The 16,718-nt window shown below is 34.7% G+C and overlaps 2 protein-coding genes across 2 annotated transcripts in view; one reads left to right on the top strand and one right to left on the bottom strand.

Annotated features, from left to right (window-relative positions):
• Nucleotides 1-999: 999 nt before the first annotated feature.
• LOC142353983 (uncharacterized) lies at nt 1,000-5,121 on the bottom strand. The gene is made up of 2 exons (XM_075406225.1): nt 4,777-5,121; nt 1,000-2,031 (listed from the first exon to the last, which is right to left on the bottom strand). Exons 1-2 carry the CDS (start codon nt 4,791-4,793, stop codon nt 1,104-1,106), a joined length of 945 nt encoding a protein of 314 aa, XP_075262340.1. The 5' UTR covers nt 4,794-5,121; the 3' UTR covers nt 1,000-1,103.
• Nucleotides 5,122-5,278: 157 nt separating this feature from the next.
• The window catches only part of LOC142354319 (uncharacterized), a 32,523-nt gene continuing 21,083 nt past the window's right edge, over nt 5,279-16,718 (top strand). Inside the window, exon 1 of the mRNA XM_075406587.1 lies at nt 5,279-5,722. Coding sequence (XP_075262702.1) covers nt 5,635-5,722 — 88 coding nt within the window. The 5' untranslated portion in view covers nt 5,279-5,634. The remainder of the gene's footprint in view (nt 5,723-16,718) is intronic.

Here is a 16,718-nt window from a genome sequence, read left to right as displayed (position 1 = left end):
AACTTGGTTCTGAAATGAACAAATTTTGTTGCACTTGGTTCTGAAGATTCTAACAATTTAGATCAGTCTTTTATTCCGCTCGAATGCCTCCTGTGATCAGATTTTCGTGTTTTTAACAGAAAACGCCTGTAGTCATAGTTTTGTGCTTTAAATTTTGTGCATTTAAAGCGTGGCAGAGCCGAGACATTTGTTTCTCAAACGATTCCCGAGACAGACGATTACCGAGACAGACGATTACCGAGACATTTGTGCCTCAAATTTTTACCAAGTGATTTTACCAACGGTAAATGGAACACGCTATTTGAACGCGCGCAATGAAACTTGATCTGATCAGAAACTACTTCGGTCTTCGGTCGGTAAAAATAAGATAACGCAAAAGCAGTTGAGCCCGAAATTTCTTCGGCATAATCAAGAATTGATCACCAAGAAATGCTTTCGAATGCTGCGTTTCCATTAGTGACTGAACCTCTAACCACCCAATGCTTAGTATGTGGAATCTCTTCGAAGATCGAAGTTAATAAAAAGGGAAACAAACTGTTAATAATTCAATTTTATCATAGAATTTTTAACAACAAAAGATCTAAAGTAAAAAGTATTCTTCTGAGCGTTTTCAAACACTAATCTATCGCTGGCTAAGGCGATGTCATTATGAAAGGAGCATACAAAGCTTTCGCACTAAATCGAAAATAGCTTGAGTTGTAAAGATGGTATTAACAAAGCATCTATGAAAGAAAACTGTTTCCAAATAAGTTATTTTTTCTTCTCCTTGATCCATTTTCTAGTTCGAAGCAGCATCCAGTATTTTGTCCAACATCCTGCAAAAACCTTTTTTTGGCATAAAAACGTCAAAATCATCCAAAAAAATATGTTAATACAAAGTTAGCAACTGAAGAAAAAACCTGATCATCCAGATTTACCCAAAAATACCGAATAATAAATAGCTATCAACGTTTAATGAATGTATCAATAATTTTTCACGTGTTTGATACAAGCCAAGGGTTTGTTTAAGGTGACAAGGGAGGGGGTTGTTTTGGGGCGGGGTAATGAAAAGAAGTGGATGCTGTTTTGAAAAAGAGAGTCCTAAAAGGAAATGTGAGTCCCGATCAACCAATATGCGGAGATATATCACGGTTATGTTCCCTCACCGAGTTTCGTTCCCCCCTCGTTGGGTCGCTCTCCCCTCTTGACCTGCACGCTTTTTTCAAAGGCAAATTGTACAAAATTGAAACCCATCGTGAATTACTTCCAAAGTCATGCGTTGCCTCCAAAATTTGCAGCAGAAAATCTGTCGAACAATTTTCCTTCAAACTTTGTTCAGATGAAATTTGTGCTATAATTTGTTCGATCAACTCGCGACGTGATAAATTGTGATCATTTCTCTCAAGATAAATTTTGACAACGCAGTCTATAATTGTTTCACGCGCTGTTTCGATGTGTTCATGAAAATAGTTCAATTTCGATTGCCGCATTACTGAAGGCACCGGCAACTCCAACGTGGAAGTGAAAGAGTTTTCTTCGTTTAATTTTCCAACATATGAGTCCAATTTCTCTAAGTTTTTCAGCAGTTCTGAGATTTCAATTTTTGACACTCTTTTTTGCTCCTCAGAAATGTTGCTCGTCAAGACATCAGTTTGAAACCCGGGCATGCGGTCCGAAAGTTCTTTCAAAACGTGAAAAGTATCTGCAATATCGTCCAGGTGACTTTGCTTTAGCACAAACGGTTCGCCCGTTAGTTTCGACGCTCGCTTGATGAACTTGAAACTGTGGTACAAATCGTCACACGTCTCCACAATTTCTGCGATTGTTTTCTCCAAAAACGATTCTTCATAGCCGGTTTCTGACAAGGAGTTGAGTTTTGTCTCAATAATTTTGACCGCCATAAGCAATTGGTGAACTTCGTTGCAGCCATTTTCACTGATTTCGTCAATAAATGAGATGATGTTCTGGGTTGTTTTAAGTGCTTCCCGGGTAATGTTTTTTCCAACGGGTTTCAGGGTTTCTTTTCTTTTGCTCCCAATGCAACAAATTTCTCTGCAAAACATTTGGTGTCAAATTCGAGAATTAAGCTATCAATAATATATAATGGCACGCTATTTTTTACAGGAATAATGCAAATTAGTAACTGGTTTCTTAAATTATATGAATCGAACAAATCCTAAAAGCATTTCAAAGATATTCTGCGCAATGCTTTTTGTGAAAATTCGTTTAGATTGAGGAATAATCCATTTTTCTAACCTAATTTTCTAACCTAGAATAAGTTTACATGAACTGCAAGAAAACTATTAATTACAATGACAGTAGAAATTTCAATAGAACGTGCCAATGGCAATAGAAATTTCATGGTTATGTTATGAATGCTGCTTTTACCCAATTTTAATTTTAGCCTGCTGAAAATATAATTTAACTTAATCTCGTGTACTCAAAAAAGCTTAATTGGCATTACATGTTACAAGAGGTTTTTGAGAACGGAACTCCTGGTGAACATTTTCTAACTGCTTTTTAACGTTTGGCTAAATTTCTTCAGAATCCTGAAAACAGAGGTTTGTTTTGGACAGATTTCTATTTTGCTTCAGAATTGCTTCTGTGAAGAGGATTAAATGCTTGAGAAATGCTTCGGTAAATAAGCGTCTTTTGGGTATGTAATATCACCTATGTCAAATTATTTTAAAATTTTACATCAGTAGCAATTTCTTGTTTTCAAGCATTTATTTAATTTTTCAAATATGAAGAGAAGCAACATGGATGGTTTCAATGCGCAAAAGCGTTATCAAAGCAATAAGCATAAACAATATGACATCGATGAAATCGGTAAAAAAGTTTTCAAACTACTTTGAAATCTCTCACTCCGACGGTAATGCACGACGCACTAAAAAGTCTGTGGGCTTAGTCAAGAAATGTGATACATCATTATTTCTGGCAAAACTCGCTTTGATTAAAACTTTTCTTGCCAAAATAGGCTAGGAGGTATCTAAAAAAGCCAAAAAAACCATAATGTACCATAAAATCAGAACAAAAACAGAAAACCAATGTCAAAATGCCTCATGTGAACAAAAAACCACCAGCGAGAAATGGAAATTTGGTTCAAACAAATAACTAGACCTAGAATGAACTATGAATGGATTGGTAGAAGCATTTAAAAAAACTGATCCAAAAAAAACCGAAAAAAACAGTAAAAATCCAAGTGAAAATGCCGCATGTGAACAAAAAACCACTAGCGAGAAAGCGAACTTTTGTTCCATCACCGTTTTCTCTTTCTACTTTAAAATTGGAGCGCAAAAGTTTCACGCCGCAAAACCACTCGCTTTTTTGCTCCACTTCCTGTTTCGGCGTGACAAAAATCACTACTCCAATTTGACTTCAAAAATCATGAAAATATGTGAACAGATCTTAAAAAAAGACAGCACCTCAATACAATTCAAATTTTTTGAATTGTATTAATTAGTAACAGATTTCAAAAACAGTAATTCAATATGCTTGGGCTAAAAGCTTAATTGTTTTTTGCATTTATTTTTATATCATAAGCGAGAGGAAAAACGGCAAACTGGTAACAAAGGTCAACTTCAGCTGCCCATTAATACTATCTAATAATTGACAGTGTTCGCAAAAGTTGGTAGCGTAGGACATCTTGCGTCACCCTGAATGTTAAAACAGTTTTGCTCGTAGCGAGGCTATTTTAAATAATCAAAAAATCGCGAAGTTTATCTGTTATAAAAAGCGTATTAAATAGTTGCGTTTCCTTCGCAATAAACTCTTTTCAACAGTTTTTAAATTTTTGAGTGAGCATCTTTTCTTCTATTGCTGCCGCTAGTGAAAATGAAAGACTTACAATTATAAGGAATAATTGTTGCGGGCCAATCGGAATTGAGAAAATTTTCACACTGTTTTCTGATTAGCTGAATCCCTCATAATTCACTCAAATATTATCCATTTTTTTGAATCAGGATATGAGTGTTATCGGAAAATGTGCTTTAGAGAGAAAATGTGCTTTAGAGAGAAAAAACGAGAGAAAAATGTGTATTTTTTGGGGAAACTGATTGCAGGTTTGGTTGTGATTGATCCGTATTAAGTCGCACGAACCGTTGAGGCATGGTCAGATACGGTAAAATATGTCATCTAGAATTAGGCTATGTCAAATTAGGTTACTTAAACGTATAAGGTTACAATGTTTCTCAATTCTTCAGCCAATCAGGTTCGTTGAAAGTTATACATTTTGGCTGAGAAGTCACATTTATTGCTCCCCTACGTTCAGATGCGCCCAAAATTTATATATGTTACAGCATATTGTTTGCATTTCATGCACTTATATGTACAATTATGGACAAGCGACATTTACAATTTATCGGTGAAGCAAATTTTTGCAATGAACGCGTTCACGATAATTAAACCTTGCTTTAAAGGTAATCAGGCAAAAAATAGTTTCTGTGTACAATATTTGAGCTTATACACTACAGGAATAGGTTTATGGCACTAGTTTTTTTTGACAATCAGAGACAAAAATCCATCCAATCCTCTAACGATTCCGGAAGTTTTTTATAACTAAAATAGGGAATCTAAGGACCAGAAATAGTTATTTGAAGGTTCAAAAAGTTTGGTTATTCAGAATTGCGGGAACAGAAAAGATCCTTTTTGAAGCTAAATATCACTGCAGATTTTTAGACTGCTCAACAATTTTATGTAAACAACAAAAAGGACAAACGTTTAAATGATTAGCAGTATATTTCTGTCTGCAAAAACAAATAAATTTCTCTCAAACGACCAAAATAAACTTGCCCTTACCTGCTAGAGTCCATCATTTTACATAATGCCTTTCAATCAACATGCAAATGTGGCTTTTTCGCTTTGACTCTGTGTATAATTTATTTGCCGTTACAATAAATCTCAGCTGAATTATAAAAAATAATACAGAAAGTATTATATTGTAACAGAGTGCTGCTAGTGAATGATTATTGCAAAAAATGTGACTCGAGAATTAATAATGTAGGTGGTATTCGAGTTATGATGAAGTTCTGAGGCGTTCTATTAAACAGATGACCAATATTTTTGTCATTGAGGTCCGAAAAAAATGGTATATTAATTCATATGAACTTTTGCACCGTCTGAAAATCTAAAATGCACCAAAAATTAATCTATCAATTTTCGTGCCTGGTGCTATAGACAGTATTGTTTATTAAATTTAGTAATGAGATAAAAATGAACGTATTTGTAAAATTTCTTGCTTAGTTTATGCTTGTTCTTTGCAACAGTACAAACTGATAGCTGTGATAACTAACTAATCACTGGCATTTTTTACCATTTGTTATAGTAGTTTGCACAAATAAGAAATACAAAAACTGTAAAATGGTTCAATTTGGTCGAACTAATTATTTGTAAACATTTGAAATGTTTTGCAATGGTTACTTTTTAAATAAACTTGCATCCAAAAAAGGTTACATAATTTTTTCACTGCATCTATTTACACCATCGTTACTGTATTCTGTTTATTAATCAATGCTAGTTGCACAAACTTGGCGAAGATTATTTACAGATTGTTTCAGATCTGGAGCAATTGTTTAATAATTGTTCTTTGGTCTCTATAAAGTTTGCTGCAGTTTTTTTTAAAAAAAAACCTGTACTAGCTAAGCCGACCTGGACGTCATGAGCGGTAGCTCAACTTCCGGCCATTTCGGGGAAATAGTTAGCGGAGACCCTGTGAACAATTCTGATCCTGAGTTGACAATTTCTGGTTAGTACCAATTATTAAAACCCCAACACCCTGTGGGTTTTTAAAATACATATGCTTTATACCATCCAGTGTCGAGGTTACACTCTAAAACTCTCTCGTGTAATATCACACGATTTTTTCTCGTGTGATGAAAAATCACACGATTTTTTGTGTGAAAAATGCGTCTCGTGTGATTTCACACGAGAAAATTTTCTTCGTGTGATGAAAATTTACACGATTTTTCATGTGAGTAAATGAAGGAGGAAAAAAAGCAATTTTTATAAAAAAAATTTAGATTTTTCCTCCTCCTAATTTTCTTTAGAACAGACGACTGGTCTATCCATGATAAATTCATGCTACATTGTGCTATTAGTGATTAAAACCAAAGATAATACTTTAAATTGAAGAACTTGGGTAAAGTGCATTTTTTTCTTTGTTCTTGTCATTTAAAAAGAAAACCTGGTAATTTCAATGGACTATACGTTAGTTATCTGGATTGGAAATTTATGCCGTGCTTGATAAACACCCAACAAAAAGAGCCCAAAAAAAGAGTTTAAAAATTTTAATGGATAATGTGTTCAACGTAGATGTAGCGCACTCAATAGTTATAGGTTCAAAACGCTTCTTGAATAATGCAACCTCTTTGGGTCTTTTACTCATCCCAATTTCTTTTAGAACGCAAGAATGTTCTGTCACATACTATTTTGGGCTTTTTTCAGTGATTAAAACCAAAGAAAAAACATTAAAATGAAAGAAATGGGGTAAAATGGGCCACCTAAATTTGTCTCGCCAAAAATTTATTTCCAACGCTGATTTTGAGTGACTGTCAAATCCAATTTGTAGAAAATCTCATGTTTTATCAAAATGAGTGTTTGTTTGCGCAAAAAACTCATAGCTGGAGAATATAAGAGAATCTAACAAGTTTGCGAGGAAAGTGTTTTGTAAGGTTTGTACATTTTTTCTTTGTCTTTGTCATTTAAAAAGATAGTAGTCTGGTAAGATCAAAGGACGTTAAATTAGTTGTATTGATTTAAAATTTATGCTGTGTTTGATAAAAAACCCCAAAAAAGACCCCATTAAGAATTTTATGGATAATGTGTTCAAAGTAGATGTAGCGCACTCAAGAGTTATAGGCTTAAAATTCTTCTTGAAAATTGCAACCTCTGTGGGTCTTTTGCTCATCCTAATTTCTTTTACAACACTAGATTTTTCTGTCAATTGTATTCTCATGCTATTTTGGGCTTTTTTCAGTTATTAAAACCAAAGATAAAACTTTAAATTGAAAAAAATGGGGTAAAGTGCGCCACCTAAAACATGCTCTCACAAAAACTTTTTTATCTTTATGTGTTGACTGTAGGTTGTCAGTCAAGCCCAAAATTAGCAGTTAATGGCCTTTGAGCCTTAGATTTATGAATAACTCTGACCAGAGCCACGACCTGAAGTTTTTATTTGATAAAGAGAAATCACTTCGTTCTGTTTTGACAATAGTATTTATTTTTGAGTTTCATAACCGCAAAAACAAGGAAAAATTTCTTCTAGCGTTTTGAATTACTTCTCCCAAGTGAATTTACACAAATTTACGGATGAATTGAATAAAATCTTTTTTGACAAGTTTTTAATAGAATTTTTAGACAGAACCTGCTAAAACATATTGAACTACAATCCAGACTGAAAAGACGAATTAGCCACATCAGCAACTGGTACTCTAAGATGACTTACATCGGCTAACAATTGAGCTGCTAACCATAACGAGTTGCCATTGTTGATTTGGTCATCTTTTAACCCTTTTTCAAGGCCTAGTTGTAGAGAAAACACAATGAATCGCAAAAAGTGTGGTAAAGTGGGCCAACTAAAAGATCCTCTCACAAAAACTGTTTTTATCCCTATGTGTTGACTGTAGTTTCTCAGTCAAGCTGAATATTAGCAGTTAATGGCATTTGAGTCTTATATTTATGAATAACTCTGACAGGAGCCAAGACCTGAAGTTTTTACTTAATGAAGAGAAATCACTTCGTTCTGTTTTGTATATAGTATTTATTCTTGGGTTTCATAACTGCAATAGCAAGGAAAAAATTCATCCTGCGTTTTGACTTGCTGTTCCTAAGTGAAATTTCTTAAACGTATGTATGAATTGAATCTAATCTTTTTTTGACAATTTTTGATAGAGTTTTTACGGAGAACCTGCTAAAACATATTGAACTACAATCCAGACTGAAAAGCCGAAATAGCCATATCAGCAACTGGTACGCTAAGACGACTCACATCAACAATTTCTATAGCCGTGACCTATAACGAGTTGCCATTGTTGATTTGGTCATCTTTTAACCCTTTTTGAAGGCATTGTTGCAGAGAAAACACAATGAATCGCAAAAAGTTGGGTAAATTGGGCCACCTAAAAGATCCTCTCACAAAAACTGTTTTTATCCTTATTTGTTGACTGTAGGTTGTCAGTCAAGCTCAAAATGAGCAGTTAATGGCCTTTGAGCCTTATATTTGTGAATAACTCTGACCGGAGCCACGACCTGAAGTTTTTATTTGATAAAGAGAAATCACTTCGTTCTGTTTTTTATATAGTACTTATTCTTGGGTTTAATAACTGCAAAAGCAAGGAAAAAGTTCTTCTAGTGTTTTGAATTGCTGTTCCTAAGTGAAAATACGCAAACGTACGGATGAATTGAATAAAATTTTTTTTTGACCATTTTTTGAAAGAGTTTTTACGGACAACCTGCTAAAACATATTGAATTACAATCCAGACAGAAAGCCGGAATAGCCATATCAGCAACTGGTGCGCTAAGACAACTCACAACGGCTAATTCTTTAGCCGTGATCCATAACGAGCTGCCATTGTTGATTTCGTCATCTTTTAACCCTTTTTCAAGGCCTAGTTGTAGAGAAAACACAAGGAATCGCAAAAAGTGGGGTAAAGTGGGCCACCTGAAAGATCCTCTCACAAAAACTGTTCTTATCTTTATGTGTTGACGGTAGTGGGTCAGTCAAGCTGAATATTAGCAGTTAATGACCTTTGAGTCCTTTATTTAAGAATAACTCGGGCCGGAGCCACGAGCTGAGGTTTTTATTTGATAAAGAGAAATCACTTAGTTCTGTGTTGTCTATAGTATTTATTCTTGGGTTTCATAACTGCAAAAGCAAGGAAAAAGTTCTTCTAGCTTTTTGAATTGCTGTTCTTAAGTGAAATTAAGCAAAAGTACGGATGAATTGAATGAAATCTTTCTTTGACAAGTTTTCGATAGATTTTTTACCGAGAACCTGTGAAAACATATTGAACTACAACCCAGACTGAAAAGCCGGATTAGCTATATCAGCAACTGGTGCGCGAAGACGACTCTCAACGGCTTATTTTTTAGCCGTGATCCATAACGAGCTGCCATTGTTGATTTGATCATCTTTTAACCCTTTTTCAAGGCCTAGTTGTAGAGAAAACACAAGGAATCGCAAAAAGTGGGGTAAAGTGGGCCACCTAAAAGATCCTTTCACAAAAACTGTTCTTATCCTTTTGTGTTGACTGTAGTTTGTCAGTCAAGTTCAATATTAGCAGTTAATGACATTTGAGCTTTATAGTTACGAATAACTCTGACCGGAGCCACGACCTGAAGTTTTTATTTGATAAAGAGAAATCACTTCGTTCTGTTTTGTATATAGTACTTATTCTTGGGTTTAATAACCGCAAAAGCAAGGAAAAAGTTCTTCTAGCGTTTTGAATTGCTGTTCCTAAGTAAAACTACGCAAACGTACGGATGAATTGAATAAAAAAATTTTTTTAAACATTTTTTGATAGAGTTTTTACGGAGAACCTGCTAAAACATATTGAATTACAATGCAGGCTGAAAGCCAGAATAGCGATATCAGGAACTGGTGCGCTAAGACGACTCACAACGACTAATTCTTTAGCCGTGATCCATAACGAGCTGCCATTGTTGATTTGGTCATCTTTTAACCCTTTTTCAAGGCCTAGTTGAAGAGAAAACACAAGGAATCGCAAAAAGTGGGGTAAAGTGGGCCATTTAAAAGATCCTCTCACAAAAACTGTTCTTATCCTTATTTGTTGACTGTAATTGGTCACTCAAGTTGAATATTAGCAGCTAATGACCTTTGAGTCTTTTTTTATGAATAACTCTGACCGGAGCCACGAGCTGAGGTTTTTATTTGATAAAGAGAAATCACTTAATTCTGTTTTGTTTATAGTATTTATTCTTGGGTTTCATAACTGCAAAAGCAAGGAAAAAGTTCTTCTAGCGTTTTGACTTGCTGTTCTTAAGTGAAATTAAGCAAAAGTACGGATGAATTGAATGAAATCTTTCTCTGACATGTTTTCGATAGATTTTTTACGGAGAACCTGTGAAAACATATTGAACTACAACCCAGACTGAAAAGCCGGAATAGCCATATCACCAACTGGTGCGCTAAGACGACTCTCAACGGCTAATTCTTTTGCCATAATCCATAACGAGCTATCATTGTTGATTTGGTCATCTTTTAACCCTTTTTCAAGGCCTAGTTGTAGAGAAAACACAAGGAATCGCAAAAAGTGGTGTAAAGTGGGCCACCTAAAAGATCCTCTCACAAAAACTGTTCTTATCCTTATGTGTTGACTGTAGTTGGTCAGTCAAATTGAATATTAGCAGTTAACGACCTTTGAGTCTTTTATATATGAATAACTCTGACCGGAGCCACGAGCTGAGGTTTTTATTTGATAAAGAGAAATCACTTAGTTCTGTTTTGTCTATAGTATTTATTCTTGGGTTTCATAACTGCAAAAGCAAGGAAAAAGTTCTTCTAGCGTTTTGACCTGCTGTTCTTGAGTGAAATTAAGCAAAAGTACGGATGAATTGAATGAAATCTTTCTTTGACATGTTTTCGATAGATTTTTTACGGAGAACCTGCGAAAATATATTGAACTACAACCCAGACTGAAAAGCCGAAATAGCCACATCAGCAAACGGTGCTCTAAGATGACTTATAACGGCTGACTCTTTAGCTGCAAATCATAACGAGTTGCCACTGTTGATTTAGTCATCTTTTAACCCTTTTTCAAGGCATAGTTGTAGAGAAAACAAAATGAATCGCAAAAAGTGGGGTGCAGTGGGCCACCTAAAAGATTCTCCCGCAAAAACTGTTTTTATCTTTATTTGTTGACTGTACTTTGTCAGTCAAGCTGAATATTAGCTGTTAATGGCCTTTGAGCCTCATAATTATGAATAACTCTGACGTGAGCACGATCTGAAGTTTTTATTTGATAAAGAGAAATCACTTCGATCTGTTTTGTATATAGTATTTATTCTGGGGTTTCATAACTGCAATAGCAAGGAAAAAGTTCTTCTAGTGTTTTGAATTGCTGTTCCTAAATGAAACTACTCAAACGTACGGATGAATTGAATAAAATTTTTTTTGACCATTTTTTGATAGAGTTTTTACGGAGAACCTGCTAAAACATATTGAACTAAAATCCAGACTGAAAAGCCGAAATAGCCATATCAGCAACTGGTACTCTAAGATGACTTAAAACGGCTGACTCTTTAGCTGTGAATCATAACGAGTTGTCACTGTTGATTTAGTCATCTTTTAAACCTTTTTCAAGGCATAGTTGTAGAGAAAAAACAATGAGTCGCAAAAAGTGGGGTAAAGTGGGCCACCTAAAAGATCCTCTCATAAAAACTGTTTTTATCCTTAAGTTTTGACCCTAGTTTGTTTCACTCGGTAATGGACTAAACATTCGTCCAGAAACACTCGGCAAGTGATGTTTCAGGCCGTTTTGCGCGTTTTTTATCAAGAACTCTGGCTTTGCTTATAGCGAAAAAATGGGGTACATTTAAGTGGTTTGCTGATTTCTCAAAAACTACTGTACCAGATTTAACGCTGTCTTCCTGAGTCAATAACCGCAAAAACTTATTCATGTCCAAATGTTGAGAAAATTTTGGGTCATTTTTGGTCATTTTCGAATTTCTCATTCAATATTTGACCAAAACGAGTGATTATTGGCTTAATCTGTTGCTGTTAAGACGTTCTTTTCTGGAATGGCTAGTCATATTCCTGAAAATATTCTTTAGAACACCTATTTAATGATGAATGCAGAAAAGTAAAATCTTTTCCCAAATTTTATTGCTGAGTTATGTTTTGCGCAAGTGAACAAGTTTTTCGGCGTGCGTTTTGTGTTTTCTAGAGACGATTTAGGCAGTTGAAGCTAATTTTGTCAAATATTGGGGTTATTTCAACAATTTATCTTTTTTCGCGATTTCATAAAAATTCTGTGGATGTTGTTTTATGTCAAAAAACACATAACTTCATAACCTTCATGGTGAGGTGGGAAATTTTTGCCCACCTCACCATGAAGGTTTGCCGTGACCTAGAAAACCGAATTTGACCGGAATTACACCCACAAATACGCCGGGAACGCTGTTTCATGTTGTTTTGCGTCGGTTACGGAGATTTTGGGCTTCGGTGATAACCCAAAAAATGGACTATGGAATGGTATTTTGTTAATATCTTTTAAAGTACTGAACTAAATTAAACGGGACTAGTCGCATTTTGTTGATACTGAAACTTTCTTGCTTGCACTGCTTAGTTGGTTTCTCAAATTGTCCAAATCAAAAAGTTATTAACGTTTAAATTTGAAAAAAGTTGAGTTTTTGGGCTATAAGGGATGACCCAAATTTCGGTACAACAAAGCACGCGATTTACCCAACAAATGTTAGTGTTTTAGAATCCTCAGTTAGTGGGGAGTATCACCATATATATTTGTTATAGCATTTCACGAAACTGAGATCGTCAAATTTGGCTCTGAGGTCAGGTCACCTCGCTTTTTTGGTCAGTTGGCAGGGTACCTATTTTTTGCTATAACTTCTTCTAGAGTTCACCGATCGGGCTCATTTTTTAATATGATGCGTATCTCAAGCGGTGCTACAAACTGTTTTAAGGAGGTTCATTTTTGTTCAGCCCTTTCAGAGAAATTGGCCAGTAGACTTGCCCTCGATTTTAGCCTCAGAAACGGTTGACACCAGCGGTTGACACCGTTGACACCTTGAAGCTTTGAACTGTATTGAAACAATACAAATCCCCAGACAATTCAAATCCCCGGACGATGTTTTGTAAATCACTTCAACCCATTTTTTTATTGATTGCGGCACAAAACATCAGAAAAATGTGAAAGGTGATAGTCTTTAATCAAGTCAGTGTTAATTGGATCAAAGACGCTTTTCCGTATGAAATCAACTAATACTTGATATCGGATTAACAATTAGCGAAAACTAATCACAGGGCACATTCATTTCAATGACAAAATACGAACTTATATAATCAAGTAGAATTGTAGAATTGTCACTTTAAAATCAGGCGATTACTTTTATTATTTCTTAGAAAAATATTTTGTAGTCGTTTGTCCCCTTCTCTCACTATTGGCAGTTATTTGACCTATGGCCTTGCTAAATTCAACATTTCATTTGAGCGAGAGGAGAAAACAGCGATCAGAAAGTTGTAATTGCTCTTTTCCTCAACATTATGTTTTTAAATTGCTTTCTTCAAGATTTTTATTATTTAAGCGAGCCTTTTTGTCCTCGGACTCTCGAATCCGCTACAGTAGGTCATTTATCAATAAAAATACAAATCAAATCCCTAAGGATGTTTTTTATATCACTCAAACCCAATTTCTAACGGATAAAAACATCAAAACATAAAGAAGTGTGATAGTTTTTAAACAAAAGAGGGTAAAATGGATCAAAGACCCTTTTCGGTATAAAATCAACTAATACATGTTTTCGGAATTACAATTAGCAAAACACAATCACAGGGCACATCCATTTCAATGACAAAACACGAAATTAATTTATCAAGGAGAACTGTAGAGTTGTTACTTTAGTACCAGGCGATTACATTCATTAACTCTTCGAAAAATGTTTTTGTTCCCTTTTGATTACATTCATTGTCCCCTCTTCGAAAAAGTCATTTGTCCCCTGCTCTCGCTAATTGCAATTATTTGACCTAGGGCCTAGCTAAACGTAATATTTGATTTGAATGAGAGGAGTAAACAGCGATCAGAATGTATTAATTGCTCTTTTCCTCATAGAGTTTTTAAATTGCACTCTTCAGATTTTTTTTTATTTAGGCATGCTTTTTAAATCGTTCGTTCCTTTTCTAGATTTTTGGACGCTCCTTTCGCGTGCCCTTTGCTTTATCTATTCAGGCTCACTCAGTGTCCTTCTTATCTCGAGGTAAAGGGAACTCGAACAATTATTCGTCTTGAAATGACAATAAATGCATATATACTTCGTGAAAGCAATTAGCAATTTTGTTGAAAGCTGTTGAAAACGTTGATTGTTTCAGGACTAATGTTTTATTTCAATTTATTTTGATCTTTAATTTGATTTACAGCCTTCAAAGAAGAAAAAATCAGGTAAAAAAGATTATTTGCAACAGATATCCAAGCAAAATCTGCATTTGCAGAGGAAAAAACTTGTTTTACCACATTGAGAAAGGAATTTAATGTTTTGCACTTTTTCGATTTTCTCATTCATATTTTGACATGAACAAGTGATTATTGGCTTAATGTGTTGCTGTTAAGACGCTCTTTGCTTGAATGGCTAGTCAAATTCCTGAAAATATTCTTTAGAACACTTATTAAATTATGAATGCAGAAAAACAAAATATTTTCTCAAATTTTATGGCTGAGTGGTGTTTTGCGCAATTGAACAAGTTTTTCGGCGATTCGTTTTAAACTGATACTCCAAGAGATGAGTAGTCGCCTTATAGGGTATTATCCAACGCTATGTTTGTTTTTCAAGAACTGAGCACAATGAATTTTTTAATCTTCAAAAATCTTTTGTGATTATCTATCTCCTGTGTAGGTTAATGCAAGAAAATTTTTCAAAGTAAACGGCCATAAAATTGACCAAAACGATTTTTCTAATTTCCTTTTCAGAAAACACCTTCTATACTTAAACGAATGATTTACAGAAAACACAAAATATATCGATAATTGGGCCATAACTTATTTTTTTCTGTTCCCATTTTTTTCGGTTTCCAATACAACTAATTCCTGGGAGAATGGCGTATCACAAAAAGTCAATGAACGTGAAAAATTGGGCCATTATTTTGACCAATTTTCCATTGATATTGAAATTTTTTGGTGAGCAGAATGCCTGAAATTCTTTTCTGATGGCTTCCAATTCTTGTCTGAATCATTGATCAGCATTACCTTAATTCCATTTTTATTGGGCCATAAATTTGACCAAATTTTTCTATCAAACTCTCATGGCAAATTCTATTGATTGTGGACCATAGATCATATCGGTAGTTCGAATCATTTGCAGTGTTTCAGTGGAAGAGTTGCAAATATAACAAGATGATTTGTATTGGAATATGATGTGTCATTGTATCTGAAATATTTGAGCCTTGATTTTGACGCAACCTTTTCTGTCTCATAATAGTTTGCTCTTCTGGAAACGGATGATGGTTCGACCTCCCAGTTCCAGGAACCGTGATTGAATTCCGTCAAAAATGAAATAGGCTGTCTCCCCGAAAGACGTCTCACAGTAAACTAATAAAACAAAAACTAGAAATGTTACTTCATTGTTTAATTGAAACTTGAAAAATTGTTTTCTTTTAAACCATTGTTTTAATTAAAATTGAAAAAATGTTTCCTTTTCGGAACGATTTCTCCGAGAGCGCAGTTTGTTCGTTTCTTTCTATAGAATTTACTGTAAGAAATCAGCATGAGGGCTGCTTAGGAGCTAGATTATGCTATTTTCTGCGCACATGAATTTTAGTGTGAGATCACATGAAAAATCGTGTGTAGGCACGCGATTTTTCGGGAAAAAAGTGACACACGATAAATCTGGCTTTTACATGATTTTTCATGTAAATTTACATGAATTTCTCGGGTTGGGCATTCTCGGGTTGACTTTTCGTGTGATTTACACGATTTTTCATGTGAATTTTCATGTAAAAGCACACGAATTTTTGTTTTTTTGCACACGAATTTTGTGCTGTTTCACATGAGTTTTCGTGTGATTAACACATGAGATGTTGTGTGTTTCTACATGAGAAATCACATGAAATTTCATTTAAAATCACACAAATTCTCATGTGGTAATCACATTAAAACTCATGTGAAACAACACAAATTTCGTGTGCAAACAAACAAAAATTCGTGTGATTTTACATGAAAATTCACATGGAAAATCGTGTAAATCACACGAAAAATCGTGATGCCCAACCCGAGAAATTCATGTAAATTTACATGAAAAATTATGTAAAAGCCAGTTTTATCGTGTGTCACTTTTTTCCCGAAAAATCGCGTGCCGACACACGATTTTTCATGTGATCTCACACGAGTGAGTTTAAGAGTGTATTCAGAGAAACGTTTCGGTTGCAGGCGCTGAAAATAAGTATTTCCACCTCAAAGCGCCCACAACTTTCAGCGGTGAAAGTGGTTAAAGAGTTAAATTTTTGTAAAAAATGAGATGAGTTTTTTAAATAAAAATGTTCCATGGAATTTTTTCCAAAAATTGTTTCCCTCACTCGGGTTCGAACCTCTGCCCTCTTTTCTACATCCCTATTTTCTCACGTACAATTCTAATACTTCGTTTGTGCTTACAACAAATTCACTCCCACTTAGGTTGTCACATACGCGTTGAGTTTCGGTGAGATTAGCGCTTTTAAGTGGTAATTTTTTCCGTTGCTTATGCGATGGAAAAAATGTACCGCTATTAAAACAAACGGTGAAAATCTTAACCACTGAAAAATGCAAGCCCTCCAAAGTCTCACAATTTAATTATTTACAGTTGTCTTTGGAGTCAACTTTTGTAAGGTTTCCCGTTCGGTTTTTTGAATTAAACCTAAAAACGGTGGAAAAAAATAAACTAGCGTTCAAAGGAATCATTTAAGATTTCAAAGAAATTATTACGGTTCATTCTATGATAGCAAGCTTTGCATAAAACGAAACTTTAGTGAATATTGAGCAGACTGTTATCAAATAATGCAAATCAGTAAAAATAGTATTTTGAG

The sequence above is a fragment of the Convolutriloba macropyga genome, chromosome 15 (assembly GCF_964194025.1).
Source record: "Convolutriloba macropyga chromosome 15, txConMacr16.3, whole genome shotgun sequence".
NCBI lineage: Eukaryota > Metazoa > Xenacoelomorpha > Acoela > Convolutidae > Convolutriloba > Convolutriloba macropyga.
Note: the sequence above shows the minus strand (reverse complement) of the source record. Positions and strands in the feature narration are given on the sequence as shown.